Genomic DNA, 22,572 nt, shown 5'->3' with positions numbered 1-22,572 from the left:
TTTCTCCCCAGGGCTGGGGGGAACCCCCCGGTGGGGCCCCTGGGGGCCCGGGGGGGGGGGGGGGGGGGCACATGCCCCACAAATCTGTGTGCACGGCTTCATGGAGGTGGGCTGCCCACTGCCGGTCCCCAGCAGCTACACAACACTGCATGCCTCCTGTGCGCTGGCTGCGCTGAGGCCCCTGCCCACCCATCGATGGGAGGCATGTGGCATCGTGCAATTGTCAGGGCACCGGCAGCTGGGCACAGAGCCACAGCCCACAGTGGCAGCCCTCCTCCCTGTGCACAGATTCAGGGGGCACATGCCCCTTTTGCCTGCCCCAGGGGTGCACACAGTGGCAGGAGCCCCCTGCGCCTCTGGCCAAGCTGCTCAGGCTCCAACCCTACCACAACCTGCCCTGGGTCCCTGTTCACCCCAGCCCCTGCCCCACTCCTTCCCTCACTGCAGGGGCCTCAGTCTGCCCCACCACTCCCCTTCCCGACTACATACTTACCTGCTGGGCACTGGTCCACACACAGCAAGGCCAGGCTGAGTTCCTGGACGCCTGCAGGCTCCAGCTGCTCATTTGTGTCTGTGCATATCCCTCCCTGCCTGCTGCAGCCACCCAGAGCCTGCACCCAGCCTGCCCTATAGTGCTCTATGCTGCCACCACTGCCCCACGTTTTGTGGGGGAAGGGGTGGGGGTGGGGGGAAAGAGTCTAAGCTCCATTAGCCCTGGCTTTCTGTTGCCTATGCCTCTTAGGGAGTCTGGATGATCTGTCACGGGCTGGGTCAGCACCCTGCACCACAGCTCACCAAAACTCCCCAAGTGGCCCTCCAGACCAACCCCAGACAGAGAGAACAAAAGGTTCAAGGAGAAAACTCCCTGCACCCCCTCCCACACCCCAAGTCCCCAGTACATGGCTGGGCCAGTGCTGCACTGTCTTCCCTACCAGGCCCTGACCCAGCAAAGCTTGGATAATCTGTGGCTCCTGGCCCTCTTCCCCATGAACCCCTTCCTCTGCCAGCACAGAGAACCTTACCTGAGCTTCGACTCACTGGGCACAGGAGCAGAGCGGTGCACAGACAGCCTTGCCAGGTAAAAGCCTAGCCAGAAGCGCCCCCTGCCTTGGAGCATACACTGGCAGCTGGGGGTGGGACAGGGTGGGCCAACTGGGAAGGGGGCCTGCTGCTGCACCTGGCTGGCATGGGGAAAAGGAGAAAGGCAAGAGGCACTGGAAGCCTGGACAGCTGTGGGCCAGATGCAATTCTCCTTCAGAGAAGCAGCCACAGGCCACGTAAAATAATCTGGTGAGCTGTATAAAATAATCTGGTTTACAGGCTCTATTTTGTCCACCCCTGCTCTACAGAGAAGCTAACATACAGTTTGGGGGACATTCTTTTACTGTTCTACTACAATAAAGAACAGAATGGTCCTTTATTATGGAAAATGCTCACCTTGAACTGAGTAGGCGCATTGAGTTCACACTGAATTGTGTCTAACTGTACACGAAGCTGTTCCTCATCAGCCTGAATGGCATAGCCACTTTTCCTCTGTATCTCTTGCTTAATTAATACCTACAAAAGGAACCACTGAAGTTAGAGGTTTGGAATGATTATCTTACCTAAAATTCCTGCTATGTACACAAACTCAGAGGCTTTAACCATGAGGGCTGCTGCATCTTAGACACTATAAAAAAAATCTTTAAAGCATAAAAGACACAGAATATTGTCCTCTGCATTTGCTATCTACACTTGCTTCTGGAACCTAACACTAACCTATTTCTTGGACTCAGAAAACAATTTTTCTGTATCTAAAATCCCTATGTTCTTCCATTTCCCACCACTGTATCTCATGCAAAACCTTTCACCTCCAATTCATTTTGCCCTCATTCCTGCTGCCCCTGAAATATAGAACCATTTGCCCTTTTTGCATCCAGACATCTCCTCTTGACTCTTCCAAAACTTCCTCCTTCTGTCCCTCAATAATTGCCCCATCTTCCTTCTTTGATGGTGATCCTATCTCTTGCATTGTGTTTATTTTAAATGGCAAGCTATTTAGAGCCATTTAGACCATATTTTACCCAAGTTTACAGAGTGCCCATACAGAAGTCTCAAAGCAAGCTGCTGAAATATTGAATAAAATGCAGCACATATTACGTGAACTATCTTCATCTGAGATCAAGCTTTTTGACATAACAGAAATGAATTCCAAACAGCTAATTAACACAAGCATAACAGAATAATAATCCTATTACCAGTCAACAAACTTCTTAATCATAGTAATCAGAAGCGGGAAAAACACTTTTTCTATAATTCAGTTTAATTTAGGAAGCACATAGTGCAGTCAAATGTATTAATTACAATGTCTAGGGAAATATAAGAAGTCGCCAAAAGTGGAAAGAGGAGTCAGGAGTGAATACAGCACCTGAAATTCCTTTTCTAACTCAATCGTTAAATGACTCAACACCATGGGATTATTTTCCCACTGGAAGAGTCAGGTTTCCCAACAGGTCTCTGCAAGCTAGTCTATCTACTCATGCTAAATAATTAAAAAAAACTGTAAAATGAAGTAAATTAAAAATAAACAGATCCTCTCTATTTTTCCATGTCTATGGACCACATATCAGATCATTTAAGTGTTACCTGTAAGGTTCTGTGAGAAAGATCCATTAGTTTCCTCTTGTACTGTGCTATTTTTGCCATAGTTGTGGTCTGATTTTTCTGTAGCTCACTAATATCTTCTGATATTATCTAAAAAGAAAAACACTCTTCCAGCTGGAGGCCACAAGACTTTCTTACTTGCGAGGGAAGTGAATGAGCAGAACTCGTGTGTTTCATGCCATTAAGAGATTCAAAGCAACTGTTAGTCCAAAAGATGCAGAGCAATATTTAAAAAATACCTACAGAAGCCATGACAATCCATGTAATAATGCTACTACAGTCCCTTTCACAAGTCTATTGAAGCTAAATCCTAGGCTTTTACTTGAACCACTGTCAGTTTGTTCTGCGTGCATTTTTTTTTAATGATTAAAAGTTACAAATCTCTTCTATGCGGGAAGGATACGAGTGCAGCTGAGGAGCCCCATTCTTTCTGGTTCCTTTAGTTCCTTTCCTGCATTCTTGTATTTTCTCCCTCACTAAAGTCTCACCTCAGATGCTTACTCCAAACTTATCACCATGATCATCACCATGGTATATTAGGATCTCTTAACAGTCCTGAAATAAAGAGAGTAGCGGCTAGTCAGGCCAGGATTTAAAAAAGGGACATAGGGAAATCAGGCACCATACTCCATAAAAGTCTAGAGGCAACCAATTCTTGTACCCTCCTTTGAAAATCTGTATTTGAACACAGACATTAAACTTTACCAGATAGCTGATAATTTTGTTCTCTCTCTCTTTTTATGAAAAATAAACTTTGGGAAAAAGAAAGTCACATAAAAAATAACAAACAATAGTATATATCTGAACATTAAATGAAAGCATAGGGACCATCTCATAGGCTTTCAGGTCTAACATATAAGTAGAGTATGCCTCTGATTAGGAAAGTCCTAACAGCTTCTGTAAGGACAGGCTTATGTACTTCTGGTCTACAGTGAGAAAAAGAAAAAAGTTATGCTGTCTCTTGATAGGCATCAGTAAATAAAGCAGCAGCAGCTTCTATTACATACCCTAATCACTATTTCTAAAAGCAAAAAAGCATGATTGCATAAATCAAGCTCACATGCTTCTCTACATTTTAAAGTGCGAGCCATTTTGAATTACTGAGACACATCCATGCTTTCAGTGTTCCTTTCTTATAATTGGTAGCCTGAGAACTCAGATATTTCTAGTGCTACATCTAATAAATAAATAAAGCAAGAAGCAAATGTTTAGGACTAAGCACAAAAAATACCACTTACATCTAATCTGGTTTGATGCTGTTTAGTCATTTGATCTTGGACCTTCAATCTTCTCAGCAGTTCTTTGAAACCCACCATGGGCACAGGAATAAGTCTGCAAGAATAAAAAAACCTGTTACAACTCAGAAGACTTATAGGAACATTCAATTTAAACAAATCACTCCTGAATTACAGGTGAACTTAAGTGGTTACAAAGAGAGTCACTTAATTAGCAATATCACATTCAGAACTATTCACCTTTTATACCAGGGATGGGCAAAATATGGCTCATAGGTCGGATCCAGCCTAAGAGATTTTGTCCAGCCCACAGCTGGTCCCTCAGCCCAGCCCAGGTGCAGACGGCTGGTCCTGCCACTCTTGACTGTGCAGCAGGGCTGGGCGGCATGGCGATGCAACTCATTTCCTGGCAATCCTGGCAGCAGCAACTCCTTCCAGCTGCCACCACCACTAGATCCATCCCCACTCCCTAGGCACTCTGGACCATCTGCCCCGCACACACACCACCAAAGGTGGGGCCTATGTGGGCAGGGCATGTGACCAGGTGGATTGGATTGGGCTGCAGGCAGACATAAACTGATGTCCAGGAGTGGGACAGATGGGTAGGCAGGGCCAGAATTGTGGGGTGGTGACAGTCCAGGGCCACAGCCATGGTCCACTGCCTGTATGTCCCTTCAACAGGCACCGGCTCCACAGGCAGGGATCATGGCTCTGCCCCAGGCCCTGGCCCCACACCGTCACCATCCCAAAATCCCAGCCCTGGTTTCGCCCACCCACAGTTCCACCACATCTGCCTGACTGGGTGCCCTTCCTGCATGGGTCCCAGCTGATCTCCATGAAAACCCCGGGACCGCAGGGTGGTGACAGCGTGGGGCCAGGACCCTGGGTAAAGCCGCAATCTGCTCCCTGCACGCCCCTACCTTAGAACTGGTGCATGTCACAGGGGCATACAAAGCAGATCATAGCTCTACCCCAGGCCTGGGTCCAGGCCCCATGATCCTAGCCCTGGCCCCACATGCCTGTCCCAGTCCTGGATGCTGCTCCCTTGCCTGTCCATGGCCCCATTCCTTCTGCCCAGCTGCACATGGAGCAGAGTCACTTGGGGAGTTTTGGTGAGACGTTGTGGGGAACAGGAGGGAGAATGCTGACCAAGTCCGCAACAGCTCACTAAAACTCCTTAAAGGGCCCTCGGGCCCAAATAATTGCCCACCCTTGTTTTATACCAGTTATTAAGAAGGCACTGCTGACCCCAAAATCAAAGTTCTTAATGAAGTCATTAATGAAGTTCAGTTACTGTATGCCACCACAACTCTAATACACTCTAGGACAAGGGTGTCAAGCTTAACCACGACCCCAGGCCAGGTCCAGACCATGGGCGTCCTTGCAGGCTGGATGTAGATCTGGCAGCAGTGGCAAGATGAGCAGCAGTGGTGCAGGAATTAACACAACCATCCCACATTTATCTTTCCCCTTCCCCCTCCACCACCAACATGCACCCTGAACACAGTTCTGTAACTGGGAATTCAGCAGTGGGCCCCGTCTCCAAAGTTTTGACTCTTCTAGGAGCCCCATGGGTCATATGAAAATGGCTCCACACAATAGATCTGGTCTGTGGATTACCCCTGCTCTAAAGCTAGAGTTTTGCAATCATTTACTGCCTGTAAGTAAGAATCCAAAGACTTTTGACTCTAATATCACAATCTTCTGTTACCACAACAATACAAGTGTCTATTAACTTTAAGAGTACTGCCTAGACTGTGCATGTGTACTATGTCCTGACTCAACACCATCTCTATGCATTACTCCAACTGAGCTGATTACAGGACAGAAGAGAAAATTGAACTAGTTACCAAGGAGGATGAATTAGCTTCTCCTGGATCCTAGAAGATTTTTCCCTACTTGTCATTTTTGTGAGGAGGTCTTGGCTTCAACTTTGTCCATCATCTCCTTGCTTACCTAGCTTAGAATTATGATCTCCACACTGCACAAATGTACCTCCTATGCCAGTGGTGACAAACAGCCTGTAGGCTGGATCTGGGCTGTGGAGCTTTGTAATCCATCCTGTGGGTCACTGGACCAGCCTCAGCTCTACATACTGCATGTAGCATGCAGGCTGGACACAATACTATGTGTGCTGCAGGCAGCACAGCAGGTTGGGTCCAGGGCATCCTAAGCACCCTGTGCCCTGGACCCCTGTGCAGTGCTGGGTCCAGTCTGTGGTGTTATGGGCTGCACATGCCCCAAGCCAGGCCCAGAGCCTGGCGTGTATACAGCAAGTCCAGGGGCTGGCTGGTTCAATATGCAGTTCACAGGACTGGGCTGCCCACACAAGCTGCATATGGTATGAGGAGTTGACAATGGGACACATGGCTCCATGTAGTGCTCTGCTGGATCCAAAGCGAGTGCACAGGGCCAGTCAGCAGGGCATCACACAGAGTGTGTTCCCCATGCCATATGCATGGCCAAACCAGCTGTGCATGCCCTGTACTGAACTAGCCAGCCCCAGGGGTCACTGAACGTGTGCTTGACTCTCAGGTCAGCAGAGGGTGTGCACTATCAGCAATGCATAGGTTGGACTCAGCACTTCATGTGATACAGGGGGTCAGGAAAGCAGGCTGTATGCAGTGCCCTGGATCAATGTCCACATGCTGCCTGCAGCACTGGGTCTAGTTTGCATGGTACAGACAGCATATGACATTTCCAGACCCTGGGGCTGGTCCATGAAGGACCCAATTCGATGGGTTCTCTGCAACTGTTCTGTCCTGGTTTGGCCCACAGACTGGTCCAGGTATGCTCATCTGCCCTGCAGGGATGGATGAGTGATACCCACCCTATGCTGTCTCCTAAAGTTGCCTATAAGATACTTTAGAAACCTTTCAAATGTCCCACACTCTCTTCTTGAGTCTTTACTGTAATGCTAAAATAGTAACAGCACAGCCACAACTAATAAATAAATAAATAAAAATAAATAAATAAATAAAAATATACCAGCAGACTCACTTTTCAGGATCAGGATTATCCACTTTGGCTTGTTCCCAAATAATAGGATCAACACCTACAAAAAAAAATTGTTTTTTCAGTAAGGACAAATCTCCACGTTATCATCCACAGCATAAAAAAAAACATAGCAGAAGCAACCCTATTTGCTATGGTAAACTGATAACAAATTGAAGAATAAATTGGTTATAGAATCATGGTCCCAAATCTTGTGGGAATACTGAGACCAGATTAACAGTTTTAAGCATCTTACTCAAATAAAGCAGAAAAGAGAAAAGAGTGATTAACAAATGCTTTGGGAGTATGTCTTAATGCTTAGGATTCTACCAAAATCTTGTCAAAAACAATATAAAAATTGATACAAGCAAGAATTTCCTGAGCTAAACCATTTAAACAACCCAGGGAAGTACGTGTCACTGTCAACAACAGGAAAACAAAGGAACTGGACTGAAGTCATACAGCACGATTGCTATCCATCATAATTAGCACTTAATATTATCTATCCCAGAGTGTGTGTTCAGGTGCACACATTACATATATTCCTTCTGAGAAAATGAAGCCTAAAAGTAAGGTAAGAGTATGCTTTATTTTCATAGTAGGTAGGGTCGGAAGGGACCTGAGCAGATCATCAAGTCCGACCCCCTGCCATGGCAGAAAAGAGTACTGGGGTCAAACAACCCCTGCAAGGCGTTCATCCAGCCTCCTTTTAAAGACCCCCAGGGTAGGAGCCGGCACCACTTCTCTTGGAAGTTGGTTCCAGATCCTAGCCACCCTGACATTTCGGTTTGTTTGGGTTTTATTTTTTGCTATAGCAGCAGCAGCACCCTAGGTGTTCCAATTAGGACCATTTAAGATAGGCATTTGTCAGTGATTCTCAACTAAGGCACCATAGCACCTAGGGACTTTGGAGATCCTTCCAGTGGCACCTTGGAGTGCTAGACAAAGTTAACACTATTAGGTCTGCAAGCATGATTCACAAAATAAAGCCAGATATTTCAAACAGAAATCCACAGTTATGCTCTGAATTCTCTGCAACAGAAAAACTACTTTATTTTTTTTCCTGTAGTTAAAAAAAAAATTAAAAAAAAAATTGTGAAACTTAAGAGCTGGAATTTTCTGAGGGGCACCTCAAGTCTAAAAAGGTTGAGGACTCTGGTTTAAATCTTTATTGGGGCCACTTAAAAGTTAAGCAGAAGAGGAGAGAGCACTACTTAAAAATAAAACAAATCAAGAATGATGACAAGCAGTAGCCACAATACCCCACCTCCCTAACTCACAAACAAGTATCTTAAAGTTTCAGCAAATAAGGTAGCTTTGTGGATGTCTATGAAAGTCTCCTTTTAAGCACTGGAGATGGCAGAGAAGAAAGCATGAAAATAATTTTCAGATAAATTTGGCTAGCAGACACTTAAGACTAGCATCACTGTAAAAAGATGCAGGGTCTGATGTTTCAATAATATGAAAGCATGACTAGTAAAGGAGCTAGTCCAAATTTTCACTGAAAAAACTGAAGTGTACTTACCAAGAATCATAGCAAATGATCACTAATGAGCTAATAATCACAAGTCATTTACAGTCAAGCAAGCTATGTCAATTCATAAATACTAAAACATCCTCAGGTAACATAAGATGCTTCATAACAGGGGTGGCCAACCTGTGGCACAACAGGGAAGGGAGCAGAGCAGCAGCTGGGCAGGGGACAGGGATCATACTAGCATTCAGAAAGGGTTTGGGGCTTAATTTATGGCATGCCTACCGAAAAGGTTGGCCCCCACTGCTTTACAACTTCAGAGAATTAAGAATAGCAAGCAATTGCTCAAGGTACACTAATCAGTAAAGAAGTTTTAAAAACTTAAAAATGTATCCCAATGCTCAGAATATATGTAGCTTAAAACAAGAAAACTGAATTACAGATTGTTAACAGTATGGCTTACAGTAGTGTGTAACCCCTTACTGTTGAGTTCTATATTTAGAAACTTTACATCAATCAGACAATATAAAGCAGGGGCAGGCAATTATTTCAGGCAGAGGGCCACTTACTGAGTTTCAGCAAGCCATCAAGGGTTGCATGACAGGCAGCCAGGGGCAGACATATATTAATTTTCTAAATGTTTAGGGGCCCCGCAGGCTGGATAGAATGGCCTGGCAGACCGCCTCCGGCCCGTGGCCCGCATTTTGCCCACCCCTGCTATAAAGTTATACTTTGGTAAGAGTATTAACAACATTTGCAATAGAGATGCTAGTGTGCAATATACCCAGTAAAACTACAAATGACACTTAAGCTAAAAAGTACACTCAGGTCCATCCTCCAAGTCATTCATAAGATACCAACCAGGGCTGGACTTAGGACAGATGCCTGGAAGACCCCATTTGATGCCTTCTTCCAATTAGACACTGAGCCATTGATGACTATTCTTTCAACACTATGATCTCATCAGTTACATACCCACTTTTAGTAGTTTCATGCAGTTTACAAGCTAGTTAGGTACACCATTAATTTAGTGCCACAGTACATACCAGCAGGAGCATTCTGTAAAAGCTGTTTGATTTGTGCAGGAGAAAGTTCTGTTCTTGCCATGGACATGGTGACGCCCAGCTGCTGTAGTGACGTCTTTATGTTAGCTTGCTCAAAATGAGCATACAAGGTTGTTGCTGGAACTCTTCTGGAAGTGCCATTGGGTGACCGCTCAACAACATAAATGATGACTTCAGTCCTGAACAGGAAAATGTAAATAAGCCATAGGATACCAATATCCCTATTTAATGGCTTACTGAAATCAGATAAATTAAAATTACAGGCCTGGGACAACATCACAATCAGGAGGAGAAAATTTTGATTTAATTTCTAGTGTCTTCAAGTCAATTACGAAAAAAAATATACATAGCAGAATAGATTACTTACCGACAACTACAATGACTAGGACATGGCACTCAGAATTACAAATATTCAATGTAGCTTTAAATACTGGTTTACTATAAATGAATGAAGCTACGTAGCTTTTAAGAGGATCTACACACTATGTTTTTCACTGCACATTAAAACTAGCAGCAGCAAGGGAAAATGCAAAGGACATCCTGCAGGTATCTATTTGATCTATGTCAACCCAGCTCAAGCTTGGTCATTGGGGAAAAGATGCAGATGTTATAGTACTTGTCTTTTCAATATATTGAGTTATCCATTATGTTAGGATGAAATCAGAATGTGTGTGGAAGGTAATAACAACAGTCACAACGTGTTACAAATATTTGAGAGAGAGCTGTAAAAACAAAACAAAACAAAAAACAAAACAGACAAACATACGTACTGTCATGAAGTAACCTGGCACCAAACGCACCGAACTAGTTTGTTAGGCAACAACAAGCAAAACAGTCTTCTAGGTTGATGCGCTATAAAAGATGTGTCAATGTGCATCCAAATACCAATCTACCTTAATCACCTGACAGGTAAATCTTTCTTGTTGTTTAAATATTCAGCATATTTATCCTATTCACAGTAACCAATAAGCACAGTCCCAATTTTTCCTGTGCTGAACAGCAGGGGTGGGGAATAATTTATTCCCAGAACTTTGATTTTGGTGACACAGACAAGGAAGATGCAGTAGATTTAATATGTTATCCAAAATAATGGGGGAAAAGGAAATCACTATTTGGGTGGAACAAATGATAAACCTATAGGGGAAAAATAGGTCCTGCCTAAGAATACAAATGACACTGCTTAGAGAAATTACACACAAAATTTTCAGCACATATTTGAGTATTCCTTTAAGAATCTAGTGAAAAGATTCAGTGGAGCAAGATGTGGCACTGAAGCAGACTGACTTTTAAAGGGGCAACGTTTTACATCAGCAGAGAAGAACAAAGATCAAGAAATGGCCAAACTTGCACGTTAAAGAAATATTCACATACTGGTCATCTGGCATTGTTCTAACACCTTCTACATTAACACTGAGGGTCTGGTTTCCTCCCAATATTTTGTGCAGAGATTCCACTAGCTGCTGCTGTTGGCTTCGGATGTCTGTCTCTTTCCTATTGAAGACCAAGACCACTAGCCCATCTTCATCCTTATTGTTGGGCATGCAACTATAGCCCACAGCCTGTAGCACAAAAAAAGAAAACAAAACAAAAAACACACCATGGATATCATTAAAAGTTCTAGTGAAAAAGGGACAGACCACTATACAAAGGCAAGGCTAGAAGATCAAGTTGTAGAACCTGAACCCTGAAAGATTACATTCTTTCAGGCATGTTTCAAACTAATTCTAAGTACAACCAAAGTACACACACAGTATTAATAATTTTATAAAACACTAGTCACACTGCCATTTTTTAAAAAGCACACTCAAAGTTATCAATAAATGGTTTGAGATTTGTTTGGTTGGTTTTTTTTAAAGGTAACTTGGAGAAATGTCTATTCTCAGTCTTCCAAAAATTTTCTACTATTGGGGAGATTCTATTTTGTTCCAACTTTTTTTTTTTGCATTTTAGATCCAAGTTGAATCGAACAACAAAATATTATACAACTGTGAAACGAAAATGTGACAGCAGAAATGAGTTTTGAGTTAATTATCAAATACCCAATATAAACATTGAAAAGAGAAAAAATGAGTTAAAATGTAAAATGATAATTGCAGTTATCATAAGGAACTTCCTACCTTCCTACCCTAGATCAAGACAAAATATTGGAAGATAAGGTATGCACACTGTGTACTTGTACAAGGTGTAAGCTTTGAAGATTAGTTACTGGGAACTCTAATATATACAAGAGAGCCAGTTTTCCCTCTCAACATAAAGTGTCAGCATTTTAATGTAGGCTTCTAAACAGCTTCTAAATAGGAAAACTCCAAACTTCTTAATTTTCTTTAAAAATTCATCTTTATTCTTTTTGTGATAAGCTTCCAGTTAGAAATAGAATCTTGAACTGCTGATGATACAAAGAACAGATGGGACGCAACAGTGATTATTTGTTATTTAAGTGATGTACAGGAAAAATTTAAACAGGATTCTCATAATGTTGTGGTTGATGCAATGGAGAACAACTTGATGTTACGCTGGGTCTGAAAAGAAATTATATTTTTCCAGTCTGAAAATTATCTTTAAAAGTCTCTGTGTTAGAATTTATGTGATAAGGCACTCAAATTCATTTCTCAAAGATCAGTTCCCCTTGGACATTAAAAACCCAACTTAATAACACTAACTTAGAAAAACTCTGCCAGTCATTACTCATTTGCACGTTTGCAATCCTTAAGTGATACCCTGATTTCTGAGCACTTAAAGTTTCATCTGTTATGCACAGGAAATAGCCCAAGTGTTTTAGTTACTAACAGTGAGTTTGTAACAAAACTAATTCCCATTACAAATTAAGTCTTAATGACAGCCAATAGCTTAGTTGTTTTCAACCCATTTACACTGAGAAAGGCAACAGAAATGTCATACCTTAAATCTGCAAAAGGGATTTTCCTGTGTGAAGTCCACTGGAGCGATGTTGTTGTTAAAGTATCCTTTTCCTGTCCCCCAAAAAGCCTGCAGCTGGTTCCACTTTGCCAAAATCGCATCTCGCTCATCTCCCAAGAGCGTAGGGGCTGAAAGAGCACTGGCAGTATTTATCAGCTGGTTAGACTGGGAAGGTGCCTGAGTAGGCTGACTGTACAAGACACCTAATGCTGTATCAGACAGACAGAAAAAGACAAAAGTTCTTTAGAAGAAAAGGCAGATTAACTTGCTAATGCATCTCACAAAGCATTAACAGCAACATTGTCTTTGCTGTTATCTGAATTATTGTTATTTTGGGGGACACCACAATCTTTGGGTGTAAATAAAGCAGTCCCAAGTTTTTTTAAATGATTTTTCACCTTCCATTACATATGGAAGATGACAAACTGGCCACATCCATGACACTGAGACCTAACTGGCTCTTCAACTTATCACTAGCCACATCTCAGAAAACAATAGTTAAGAGGTTGTGATGGTGTTTTTGATTACTGCAAGCATCTGCATAAATTCAGTGAACAACAAAGATGCTTACCACTTTTACGGTGTCGTCTTTCTGTTGAAATGTGAAAATTTTAACTAATGTGCAGTAGAGTTCTTCTGTCTAAACTTTTGCCACAATTCATACAGAGCTGTATGCATTTTACAGCTCTCTGATAGTTTTGATTAGCTCAGGATGCAAAGCAAGTGCCATTAGCATGGATATTCAATAATAGAAAGCAACACCTTTTCTGAAGAGGGGGTCTATATCTACCCAGTTCACAACATTCTTGGATGCTTCAAAAAATCTGATAGGTAACTTGTGATTGTAAAAAACCACAACAAAACAGTCAGCAAAGTCTGAATCTGTTCAGATCTTGACTTTTCCACAAAAGACATTTGTCAATATTTCCTTCCTCATATAAATTCTGGCAAGATTCTCACTAACAATACTGAAACAAAGAAAGGACCTGAACTATATGTGGTATTTTCAAGGATGTAGCACTACTATCCATGAGGATTCCGGGAACAGAACTGCAAAGTTATGCATGACATAATTCTGGTTGTTTGTGTGCATTTTAGGAATGTAAATAACAATTTAATAATATATCTGTTTAACCTGTTTTAATTACAAAGGTTAATCATTACGGCAACCCCAGTGCAGGTGGTCAGGAGGGAGGGCAAAGCGAGGAGGGGAGGTGGGAGAGGGGACTAGTATCTAATACAGGGGTTGGCAAAATATGGCCTGCAGGCTGGAACTGGCCCACCAAGGGATTTTGTCTGGTCCACAGTAGGTCCCTCAGCCCTCCCTGGCCCAGGCACAGGGTGGGGAAAGGGGGGGGTTTAGGAGGCAGCCCAGGCCATGATATGTGCAGCCAGTCCCACTGCCCCCCAGGTGTGCAGCAGGGCTGGGGCAGCATGGCAGCCAGACTGCACTTCACAGTAGCCTCAGCAGCTGTCACAGCTACTGGACCTGGCCCCAGCACCACTGCCCAGGCATCCCAGTTCGTCTGACCTGCATACACTACCAGGGTGAGACCCTCACAGGCAGGGTGCAGCACCCAGAAGCAGGACAGGTGGACGGGGCCAGGGCTGGGAATGCAGGGTAGTGAGAATGCGGGGCCATGATAGCACAGAGTTGGGTCCTGGGGCAGAGCCACAGTCCACTACGATGGGTGCCAGTTCCACAAGCAGGGGCATACAGGGAGCAGATTGCAGCTGTGCCCCAGCCCCTGACTTAGCGCCGTCACCACCCCAAGATCCCAGGGTCTCCATGAAGACTGGATGGGCCCATGTGGGCAGGGCATATGGCCAGACATAAGATGGGGCCACAGGGTGAGGTGGGGAGCTACATTTTAAGAGCAGGGCAGGCAGGACCAGGGCAGAGCCACAATCAACTCCCTGCTCATCCCTGCCCACAAAACCAGTACCCATCATAGGGGCATGTGGACAGTGGATCATGGCCCTGACCCAGCACTGTCACTACTCCAAGATCCCAGACCTGGCCCCACTCACGTATCCTATTCCCAGATGCAGCTCCCCATCCACCTGTGACCCCATCCCATCCATGTGCCTTGCCTGCGCAGGTCCCAACTGGTGTCTAAGACCTTGGGATTGTTGGGCCACAATAGCATGGGGCCAGGGCCCTGGGCAGAGCTGTGATCTGCTTCCCACATGGCTCCTGCCCATTGAACCAGCACCCATTGGGTCCCCCACACTGTCACAGCCACACAATCCAAGCCCTGGCCCACTCCACTTCTGGATGCTGCTCCTGACCTCTCACAGCCCCATCCCAGCTGCTCATCCCAGCACGGAGAAGAGCCACTTAGGGAGTTTTGGTGAGCTACTTCATGGGGGGGACAGACAAAGCATAGGTGTGCTGACCCAGCCCATGACAGCTCACCAAAACTGCCTAAATGGTCCTTGGACCCAAATAATTGCCCACTCTGTTAAAGTCTGCAGACCTCAGTGCAGCCAGTTGCAGCATCCCCACTGCCTGCCTTAAGCAGCCCATGCTCTGTGGTGGGCAGCAGGGGCCTGCCCAGAGCCTGGGCTGCCATGGCAAGTAGCAGGGAGGCTGCAAGTGGCTGCACTGGGGTCCATGGAGCCTAGCTAGAGATTCTAATCCCCACTCCGTCTCGCCCTCCCCTCCTCCTTCCCTGCCATCTTCTGGTTCCTTCTGGGGCACCACGTGGTTTCTCTTCCCTGCCAGACTGTGCCCCCTCCCCTGCTAATTGATAACTGGTATGCTGTAACTGGTTATCATCGGGCTTATCGGTTAAACAATTAGTTGTTTGACTATTCACATCCCTAGTGTATTCACACCTAAAACTCCTTTGTGGCAGCAGAACCTTTATTTTTTTTGCCAACATCTACACCACTCCTGTCAAGCAGAATAAAGTTTCTTCTGTCACCTGAAAACCAGAAGAAGGTATGTGTAGATACTCCTGCCAGCTGTAGTCTCAATAGAGGGTGCCTTCCCAGGGTGCATTTCTCACTCTAACAATGCTAAGTAGAGTCGCAGTGAGCTGACAGAATGGCATAGATGTGTACACACTCTGGCAATGGCCAAATATTAAGCAGTTAAGTATTAAATAATAATTAAAAATAAAGTCTTTGTACTTACAAGTCTGCTGCTGTGTACTGAATCCTCCAAAGCCTAATCCAGTTCCTAAACCAGTACCTAAACCAGTACCAGTTCCTGTGCCAAAACCAGTACCAAATCCAAACCCTTTGTTCTGGGTAGCACCAAAAAGCCCTAATGGGACACGTAAAGAAAAATTATGGAGAGAAGCAGAAGACAGGTGAACTGCAAAATAAAACAACTTCTAGAATACCAATGCTAATTTAAATCTAAGTCACCTATGCATGTTTCTATGACTAAAACTGATGGATTCTTACCAGTGGTACCTGTGTTGGTAGGAGCAGAAAAGCTAAATGCTGGTCCAGCTGTGGTGGTTGTTGTCCCAAACCCTCCAAATGCACCTAGGGTATGAGATATACAAATAAACAGAAGGATTTGCCACAAGGTATGAGATCATGATAAACTGCACACACTGATGGATTTTTATGAAGAGAAATGTTCACAGACAGATATGTAGATCACAAGCAAGTGTTTCACACTGATCACAGTTATCAGTTTTTTGACAGTAAGTAGGAGAGAACATGTGGACAAGAAATTTATCTTGTAATGAATGACTTAAGGATATGGAAATTTTTCCTTTAGTTAACAACTTCCTTGGTCATGAAAAAACAAGTGTAATCAGTTCAGGATGTACCTTTTCTATTTCCAGAATATTACAGCTAATACTAACATTAGTTATTTTCATTCTCTAATTTTTAAAAAGCAAAGCAATTTCTGTTGAGCTTTTAATACAAAGCAGCATGCTATTTATGTATTTTCTCATTTAAGAGCAACTATAAACACTCAGATAAGACCAAGCATTCAGCATAACTTGTATAAAGTGGTTGTGCATAACCAGGAACAAACAGAAATATTGTTTTATACTGAATTCTCTTTTTTTCTCATGGTTTGGCAGACCTGTGGCAAAACAAGAGTTCATCAAGTTGGCAAGTGGATGATAACCTAGGTCACAATCCTGCAAGAAGATCTATGAGGATGGATCCCTGTGGAACTCCATATTTCCAGGAGACTGTGCATGGATGCAAGGATCTTCCTGCGTGAATCACAGGGGTAGCATGGTAAGTGCAGAATGGATATATCTGAATAATATAACGAAATAAAGGAAGATACTCAGTTTTTGCTAAGAGCATTAGATGTCATGCAAGTGTATCCCTTAACATGTAAACATGTAAGATAGGTTTAAATTGGCAGCAGGATCTAAAATACCTTCAAAATGAAGATAGTCTCCTCAAATCTCCTTAACTGCAGATATAGCACCACACTATCTAACCAGAACTGCAGAACCAATGCAAGATGGTAATTTAAGAGACTTGATTGGGATCAGACTAATCCAAGAGATCTGGTGAGTAAAATATTAGTAAGATTTCATGCACACAATACGTGCAAAATACAAAGAAAAATGTACTAGGAATCATTCTTATAATCATAAACCAATTACAAGCTAATTTTTTTTGTGTGGTAGAACAGTCCACTTCCATCTCTGAAGTATTTGCAAGAAGTGCAGTCTTTCTTGTTGGGCTTGTCTGTCAAGGGAGTGATCCAGGTCTGTGAGATCCCCGCAGGCTACATTACTTAAATATATGTTACTTAAATATATGCTTATTTTGGAAATTCTCTGGGGCTTTATCTTGAAGGGTTGGCAACACCTGCATGCTACAAAACTTACCGGCTTGTGACATCTAGCAGGTATAGTCTGATGTTTTACTTTTTTGGCTAGAGATCTAAATCAACAGATCCCAGCTGTCTTTAGTCCACAGCAAGTTGGCAAGTCATGAGGTGCAGAATCCTCTCTAGTTTCCAGCTATTTGAGTTCAGGCTCAATATAAAAACGTGTCAAAGCAACTGAAAGCAAGGAAGATAAACCAAAATAGACACCCATTTGTGGCTTCTGCTACACAGAAGAAATAGGTGCTTTCCCACAGGGACTGGAGCTGCCAGCAACAGAATAAGGCAGCTAATCTATGTAGGACAAAGCTAAAGCTGTTGTAAATGTATATGAAGTGAAATATGTATTTAAACTGAAAGTACAAGAGAGAAGGAATGAAGACCATAAGAGTGAGTGCTTAACATTTTTAGTACTATACTGAGCATGGGGACGTAAGATGACAAACAGGAAATGTCTGCAAGACGCTCTTAAGATGTCCAAACAATGGAGGAATGTCATAATTTAAATAATATGAGGCCAGACTGCATGAAGGCTGTCAGGTATTTTCGCATCATGGTATCTGAGATTAGCTGGGATAAAATACAGAAAAAGGCCTTGTGATTTAAGGCATGCTCCCCCCACCTTTTCATATACCAAAATCCCTCAGCAGTCATATCCCACATTGGCACCAATGCCATCACTACCCAAATTATTAAAGTCGCCTTCCATACACACACAGAGTAGCAAAGGTAACAGGATCTCAGGTAACCCTAGGCAGAAGAGCCCATTGAACAGACCATTGATCATAAAGGCACAAAGTAAGGCAACTACTGAAAACAGCATGACAAAACAGCTAGTTTGAAATGACATACTACACATACATATAGGTCAGAAGTACAGGAAGAGTTAAAAAGTATATTTAGAAAAGCAGAATTATAGTCAATTAGCGAAAGCAAGCTTTATAGAGAAATAACAAACAGCATGGGTATACACAAACCATCAAACAGATACAGTTAGTTGGTGCTAATTTGTCAATACAGAAACAAATATTAACATCTTAAAATAGCAATGCATTAGTCATGAATCTATTCAACTTGCCATCCCTAAGCATAAAAATTAAAAAATTATACTGAGTTGTTTTCAACTATGCTTTTGTTTTGCTCTTTCAAAAGATCAGTCTTATGCAACTGGATTTAAAAACAAAAGTTTTCCAGTTCATATGCAAACTCCCATTCTAATAATGTTGTAATTTGACTAAATTAAATTCTCTCTTTAAAATCACCATACAAGTCACAAAATATTAGTAAAATTAGAATATGCATCAAAGGTTTGGCTTGAATTAGTCCAGATTCAACAATAAAATCAAATCAGTAAAACACAGGTGATGGTGCCTCTTTAACCAGCACTGATGAGGCCTCATCTAGGGTACTGGGTCTAGCTTTGATTTTGACATTTTTAAAAGGACATGTAAAAGTTAGAGAGGATCTGGAGGTGTAAAGCAAAAAACGATAAAGGGCTTGGAGAGCAAGCCATATAAGGAGAGGGTGTAATAGGCACTCTGAGCTTGTGGAAAAGACAATTAAGAAGAGACATAATGGCAGTCTGTTTCCAAATACCTGAACAACTGCTATAAAGAGAGAGGACACCTTTTCTCCCTTGCTACAGAGAACAGGACATACCAAACAGCATGAAGTTTCAGCGAAGTAGATTTAGATTGGACATGAGGAAAAACTTGTTCTATTAAAACAGTAAGGCAGTGGAACAGACTGTCTAGGAAAACTGTGGAATCTGTCTTTGGAAGTTTTCAAGAGGAGTTTGGGTAAGCACTGGTTAGAGATGATCTAGGAAGAGTAATGCCTGGAGTGTTCTGTTAAGAGCAACAGCTGGAAGCTCATGAGGCCCTGATCTCTCTCTCACACAGATCATTGAGATAACAAAAGCAGCTCTGCAGGCTAGAGCAAGTGGATATTAGAGAGGACTGCTCAGCAGCAGGAGAAAGGAGGGGAGGTCTGCAACTGGTTTAGTTACAAAAGAAGTTTAAAGGACCCAGAATAAGTTTAGGGAGGAGATAGGATGACAGAAAAGGGAGTTCTGGCTCTCCTGTTACGATGTGTGGAGTTGTGTTTGTTGTCCCCAGGTTGCACAGTCGAATGGAGGGTGTTTGGTTTATCCCATGCTTCTGGGCACCGCTGGGTGTCAGATGGGGCCGGGAAAGAATTTTTTCGTCTCCTTGCTACAGGTGCCAGGAGGGGTCTCCACCTCCCCACCCTGTTTTCTTCATACGCACTGAGTATTGGTTGCAGCCAAGGCTGGGGATTTTGACTGGGACAAAATCCCAGAGGTTCCAGGGTCGTGATCCTCTACTTAGCGTCAAACTGATTGCCACATTTAGTATCAGGAAGGAACTTTATCCCAAAGTCAGACTGGTATGGACACTGAGGGAGTTTGCCTTCTTCTGCAGCGAGGGCTATGCCCCCTGTTGGATCTCAAATGCATTTTACTAACCCCTGGAGCAGCAAGACGCTGACAGCTCTTGTCCCCAAGCTTTACCTATGGCAAGTCAGGGTGCTTTGGGTGTTTTGGAGCATTTTGCTTTGTAGCTGTGCAACAGTGGTTTTAGGAATAAATTAGGCAAGGACTTGTATGGGATGATTTGGATAGGAATGATCTGACCTCAAGCACACGGTTGGACTAGATCAGTGTTTCTCAACCTGTGGGTTGTGACCCAAAAGCAAGACACAAGAATATATAAAAGGATCACACACAAACTTAAAAAATAGATCAAAAAACTTTAAAAAATTGATTCTCCTTTAAGGGAGAAAAACATGGGAAGCCATGACTTTTCCCTTGCAGGCTGGCAGAATTCCAGCCTGTGAAGGGTTGCTTGGAGCCCTATGCCTCACACACCCACCCGCTGCCCCACACACTGGAGGGATGGGACCTTGGGGCAGGGCAGCAGGTTGGGAGTGAAGGGCACTGGGTTGGGACTGGCCACTGATGTTTACAAATGGGTCCTGGACCTGGTACAGAAAAGGTCAAGAACCACTGGAGTAGATGACCTCTAGAGGTCCCTTCCACGCCTTACTTTCCATGATTCTATTAACTTACACTAAATTACATTTAACCAGTTAAATATGATTGTTCAAATGCATAAAACTGACAAAACTACTGTAATACAAACAGTAATGAGACTGTGGAATGGATAGAATTCCTATACGAGCAGCTGTAAAAACCCCAATATCCCAAGGGTTTATTCTTCATAAATGAGAATGGTTAAGAAATACCAGTTATGTGTTTTCAGAAGGGAAGAGTCAAGTTAAGGTAACTACACAGCTGATTATTTCAAATTGACAAAGCTATAAGGGACTGCTGATTCCTGTTGCCACCAAACACCCCCAGAGTATACATTATGCAGAAAAAAAGGCTAGACTGTAATTTCAAGAACAAGCTTGCTTCTGTGCATTCTTTCAACAGTAATTAATAAACAAAGGCTAGCAACAAGAGCTATTAATTTAGTGCTGATCGTATAAAATTTGTTTCTCCACAGAAACTGTTTAAGTGTGATGTGTTAATGATAACCAAGTGAAGTCCAATGAAGAGACATAAGAAAGACGAGAAAACAAGACGGCAGCAGTCCAAGAATCTAAGGCAAAGAAATATGACTTTACAGATCAGCTCTGCAATTATTTATTGTTACTAACATCTCAACATGGAATTATTGTTTTTAAGTAAATCTAGCCATTTGTGAAGTAAACATTATTTAGTTTTACATTGGACAATGCATAGGACACCATGTTTTACTTTGTTTTAGCGAATATGGTGTTTTGACAATGTTCTCTTAACATCCATTTCACTGAACTTGCACAGAGAACCCAGAAGTTAGTGAAAAGATTCTCAAAACTGCATTTTATAAATTCTATTACAATTTATTACATTGTTTGGTCTCTCTAATTTGTCTCATGCAGAAAGTAATGATGTAGTTAAAATATTTATATACCAGAGTTCTGGAAAGAATTCTTGGACCCTGCTATCCACATTCATTACAAACAAGCATATGCATTATCTACCTGCACTTGCCAGACTGTTACCAAAATTGAATGGTGGCGCTGAGGTAGTGGAAACACCGAAATTCCCAATATTAAAATTCACTGCAGGGCTAGCAGTTAATCCGAAACCCCCAAAATTAAACCCACTGGCAGTGGAGTTTGCCGTTTCAAGCCCACCAAATCCTGACAAGTGGGAAGCAGAAAGAGAGCAAGGTAGCATTAGTTTTGAGCAGAAGGTATGCTTAAGAAATACAGCAACTTTTTTTTCATTGGCAGAGGCTAGAAAAATTGGACAGATTAGGAAGTTAGATCATGCGAACAAGAAGGTACTCCATTTCAAATAAGATTAATTTATTCCATCCAAATGACAGAGAGAGAACCTCTCCTGTTGGCAAGGCAGTTGAGCTTTGAGTGACCCGAATGTTTTACAGGCTGAAAGGGCTGAAAATAATTAAGCCTTTTCCAGCATGTGGAACCACCTAGGACTTTGGCATCCAGTCAACAATCACTGTTTACCAAGGGCAACTGAACTTCCCCTTCCAATGATTTAAACAAGGGATGATCAGCCTCTGGTTGGCAAGTCAAATGCAGCCCATGGAGCTTTGAAATCCAGCCCACAAGGTTTTGCAGAGGTCAGGAAATTTAGCAGCGAGGGAGTAATGGCAGTACTACCAAACCTCTCAGCTGCCAAAATCCTAGTTCCAAACAGATGGACCAGGGCTAGGCCAAGCCCCCACTATGTAAAGCTGGACCAGAGCTGGGCTGCCCACCTCTGTAGGGTAGGACAGGGCCTTACTGTACCTGCCCCAAGTGTTAGATTGGGTTCACTGCCGGATCCAGCCTGCAGAGCGATCAGGCACTGCCCATCTGGCCTGCTGGTGAAACAGGTCACGTACTACCAATTTAAAAACATCTTTCCCCACCTCTCCTCATATACCTCAGATAGATTTCCACATACCACAACTATCTTGGAACCTCTCTTCACTAGTAAAAGCTATTGGTTTCCAGCACATAGATGGCTGTGAAGACCTGACAGTGCTGGTTACAAGTCACCAATCAGTCAGTACAGGCCAGGACACACTATGGGTAGACTCACTTCAACTAATCAAGATTGAACTTTTCATAATCATGTTTATAAAGCAGGGTTGGACAAAATATAACCCGCCAAGGGATTTTGTCTGGCCTGTGGCAGGACCCTTGGCCCCGCCTAGCCCAGGAACAGGGGTTTAGCCCAGGAGGGGCATGTGCAGTCAGTCCCACAGCCCCTGGGCATGCAGCAGGACTGAGACAATGCAACAGCCGGACTCACTTCCTGGCAGCCCTGGCAGTTCCTTCCGGCTGCCACCACCTCCAGACCAGGCCCTGCTGCCCAGGCACCCCAGCCTGTCTGCCCTG

General features: G+C 43.3%; 1 protein-coding gene across 1 annotated transcript in view; it reads right to left on the bottom strand.

The window, feature by feature from the left end:
* NUP54 (nucleoporin 54) overlaps positions 1-22,572 on the bottom strand; it is a 36,041-nt gene that overhangs the window by 1,963 nt on the left and 11,506 nt on the right. Inside the window, exons 2-10 of the mRNA XM_019522320.1 lie at positions 15,744-15,827; positions 15,469-15,600; positions 12,309-12,535; positions 10,782-10,969; positions 9,393-9,589; positions 6,879-6,933; positions 3,882-3,975; positions 2,626-2,733; positions 1,438-1,557 (exon numbers count right to left, since the gene is read on the bottom strand). Of these exons, the coding sequence (XP_019377865.1) occupies positions 1,438-1,557; positions 2,626-2,733; positions 3,882-3,975; positions 6,879-6,933; positions 9,393-9,589; positions 10,782-10,969; positions 12,309-12,535; positions 15,469-15,600; positions 15,744-15,827 (1,205 nt within the window). The remainder of the gene's footprint in view (positions 1-1,437; positions 1,558-2,625; positions 2,734-3,881; positions 3,976-6,878; positions 6,934-9,392; positions 9,590-10,781; positions 10,970-12,308; positions 12,536-15,468; positions 15,601-15,743; positions 15,828-22,572) is intronic.

Source organism: Gavialis gangeticus, unplaced genomic scaffold (assembly GCF_001723915.1).
Source record: "Gavialis gangeticus isolate Ggan-Ray unplaced genomic scaffold, GavGan_comp1, whole genome shotgun sequence".
Lineage (NCBI taxonomy): Eukaryota > Metazoa > Chordata > Crocodylia > Gavialidae > Gavialis > Gavialis gangeticus.
The sequence above is the reverse complement of the archived record's forward strand: the minus strand, read 5'-3'. Positions and strand labels throughout refer to the sequence as shown.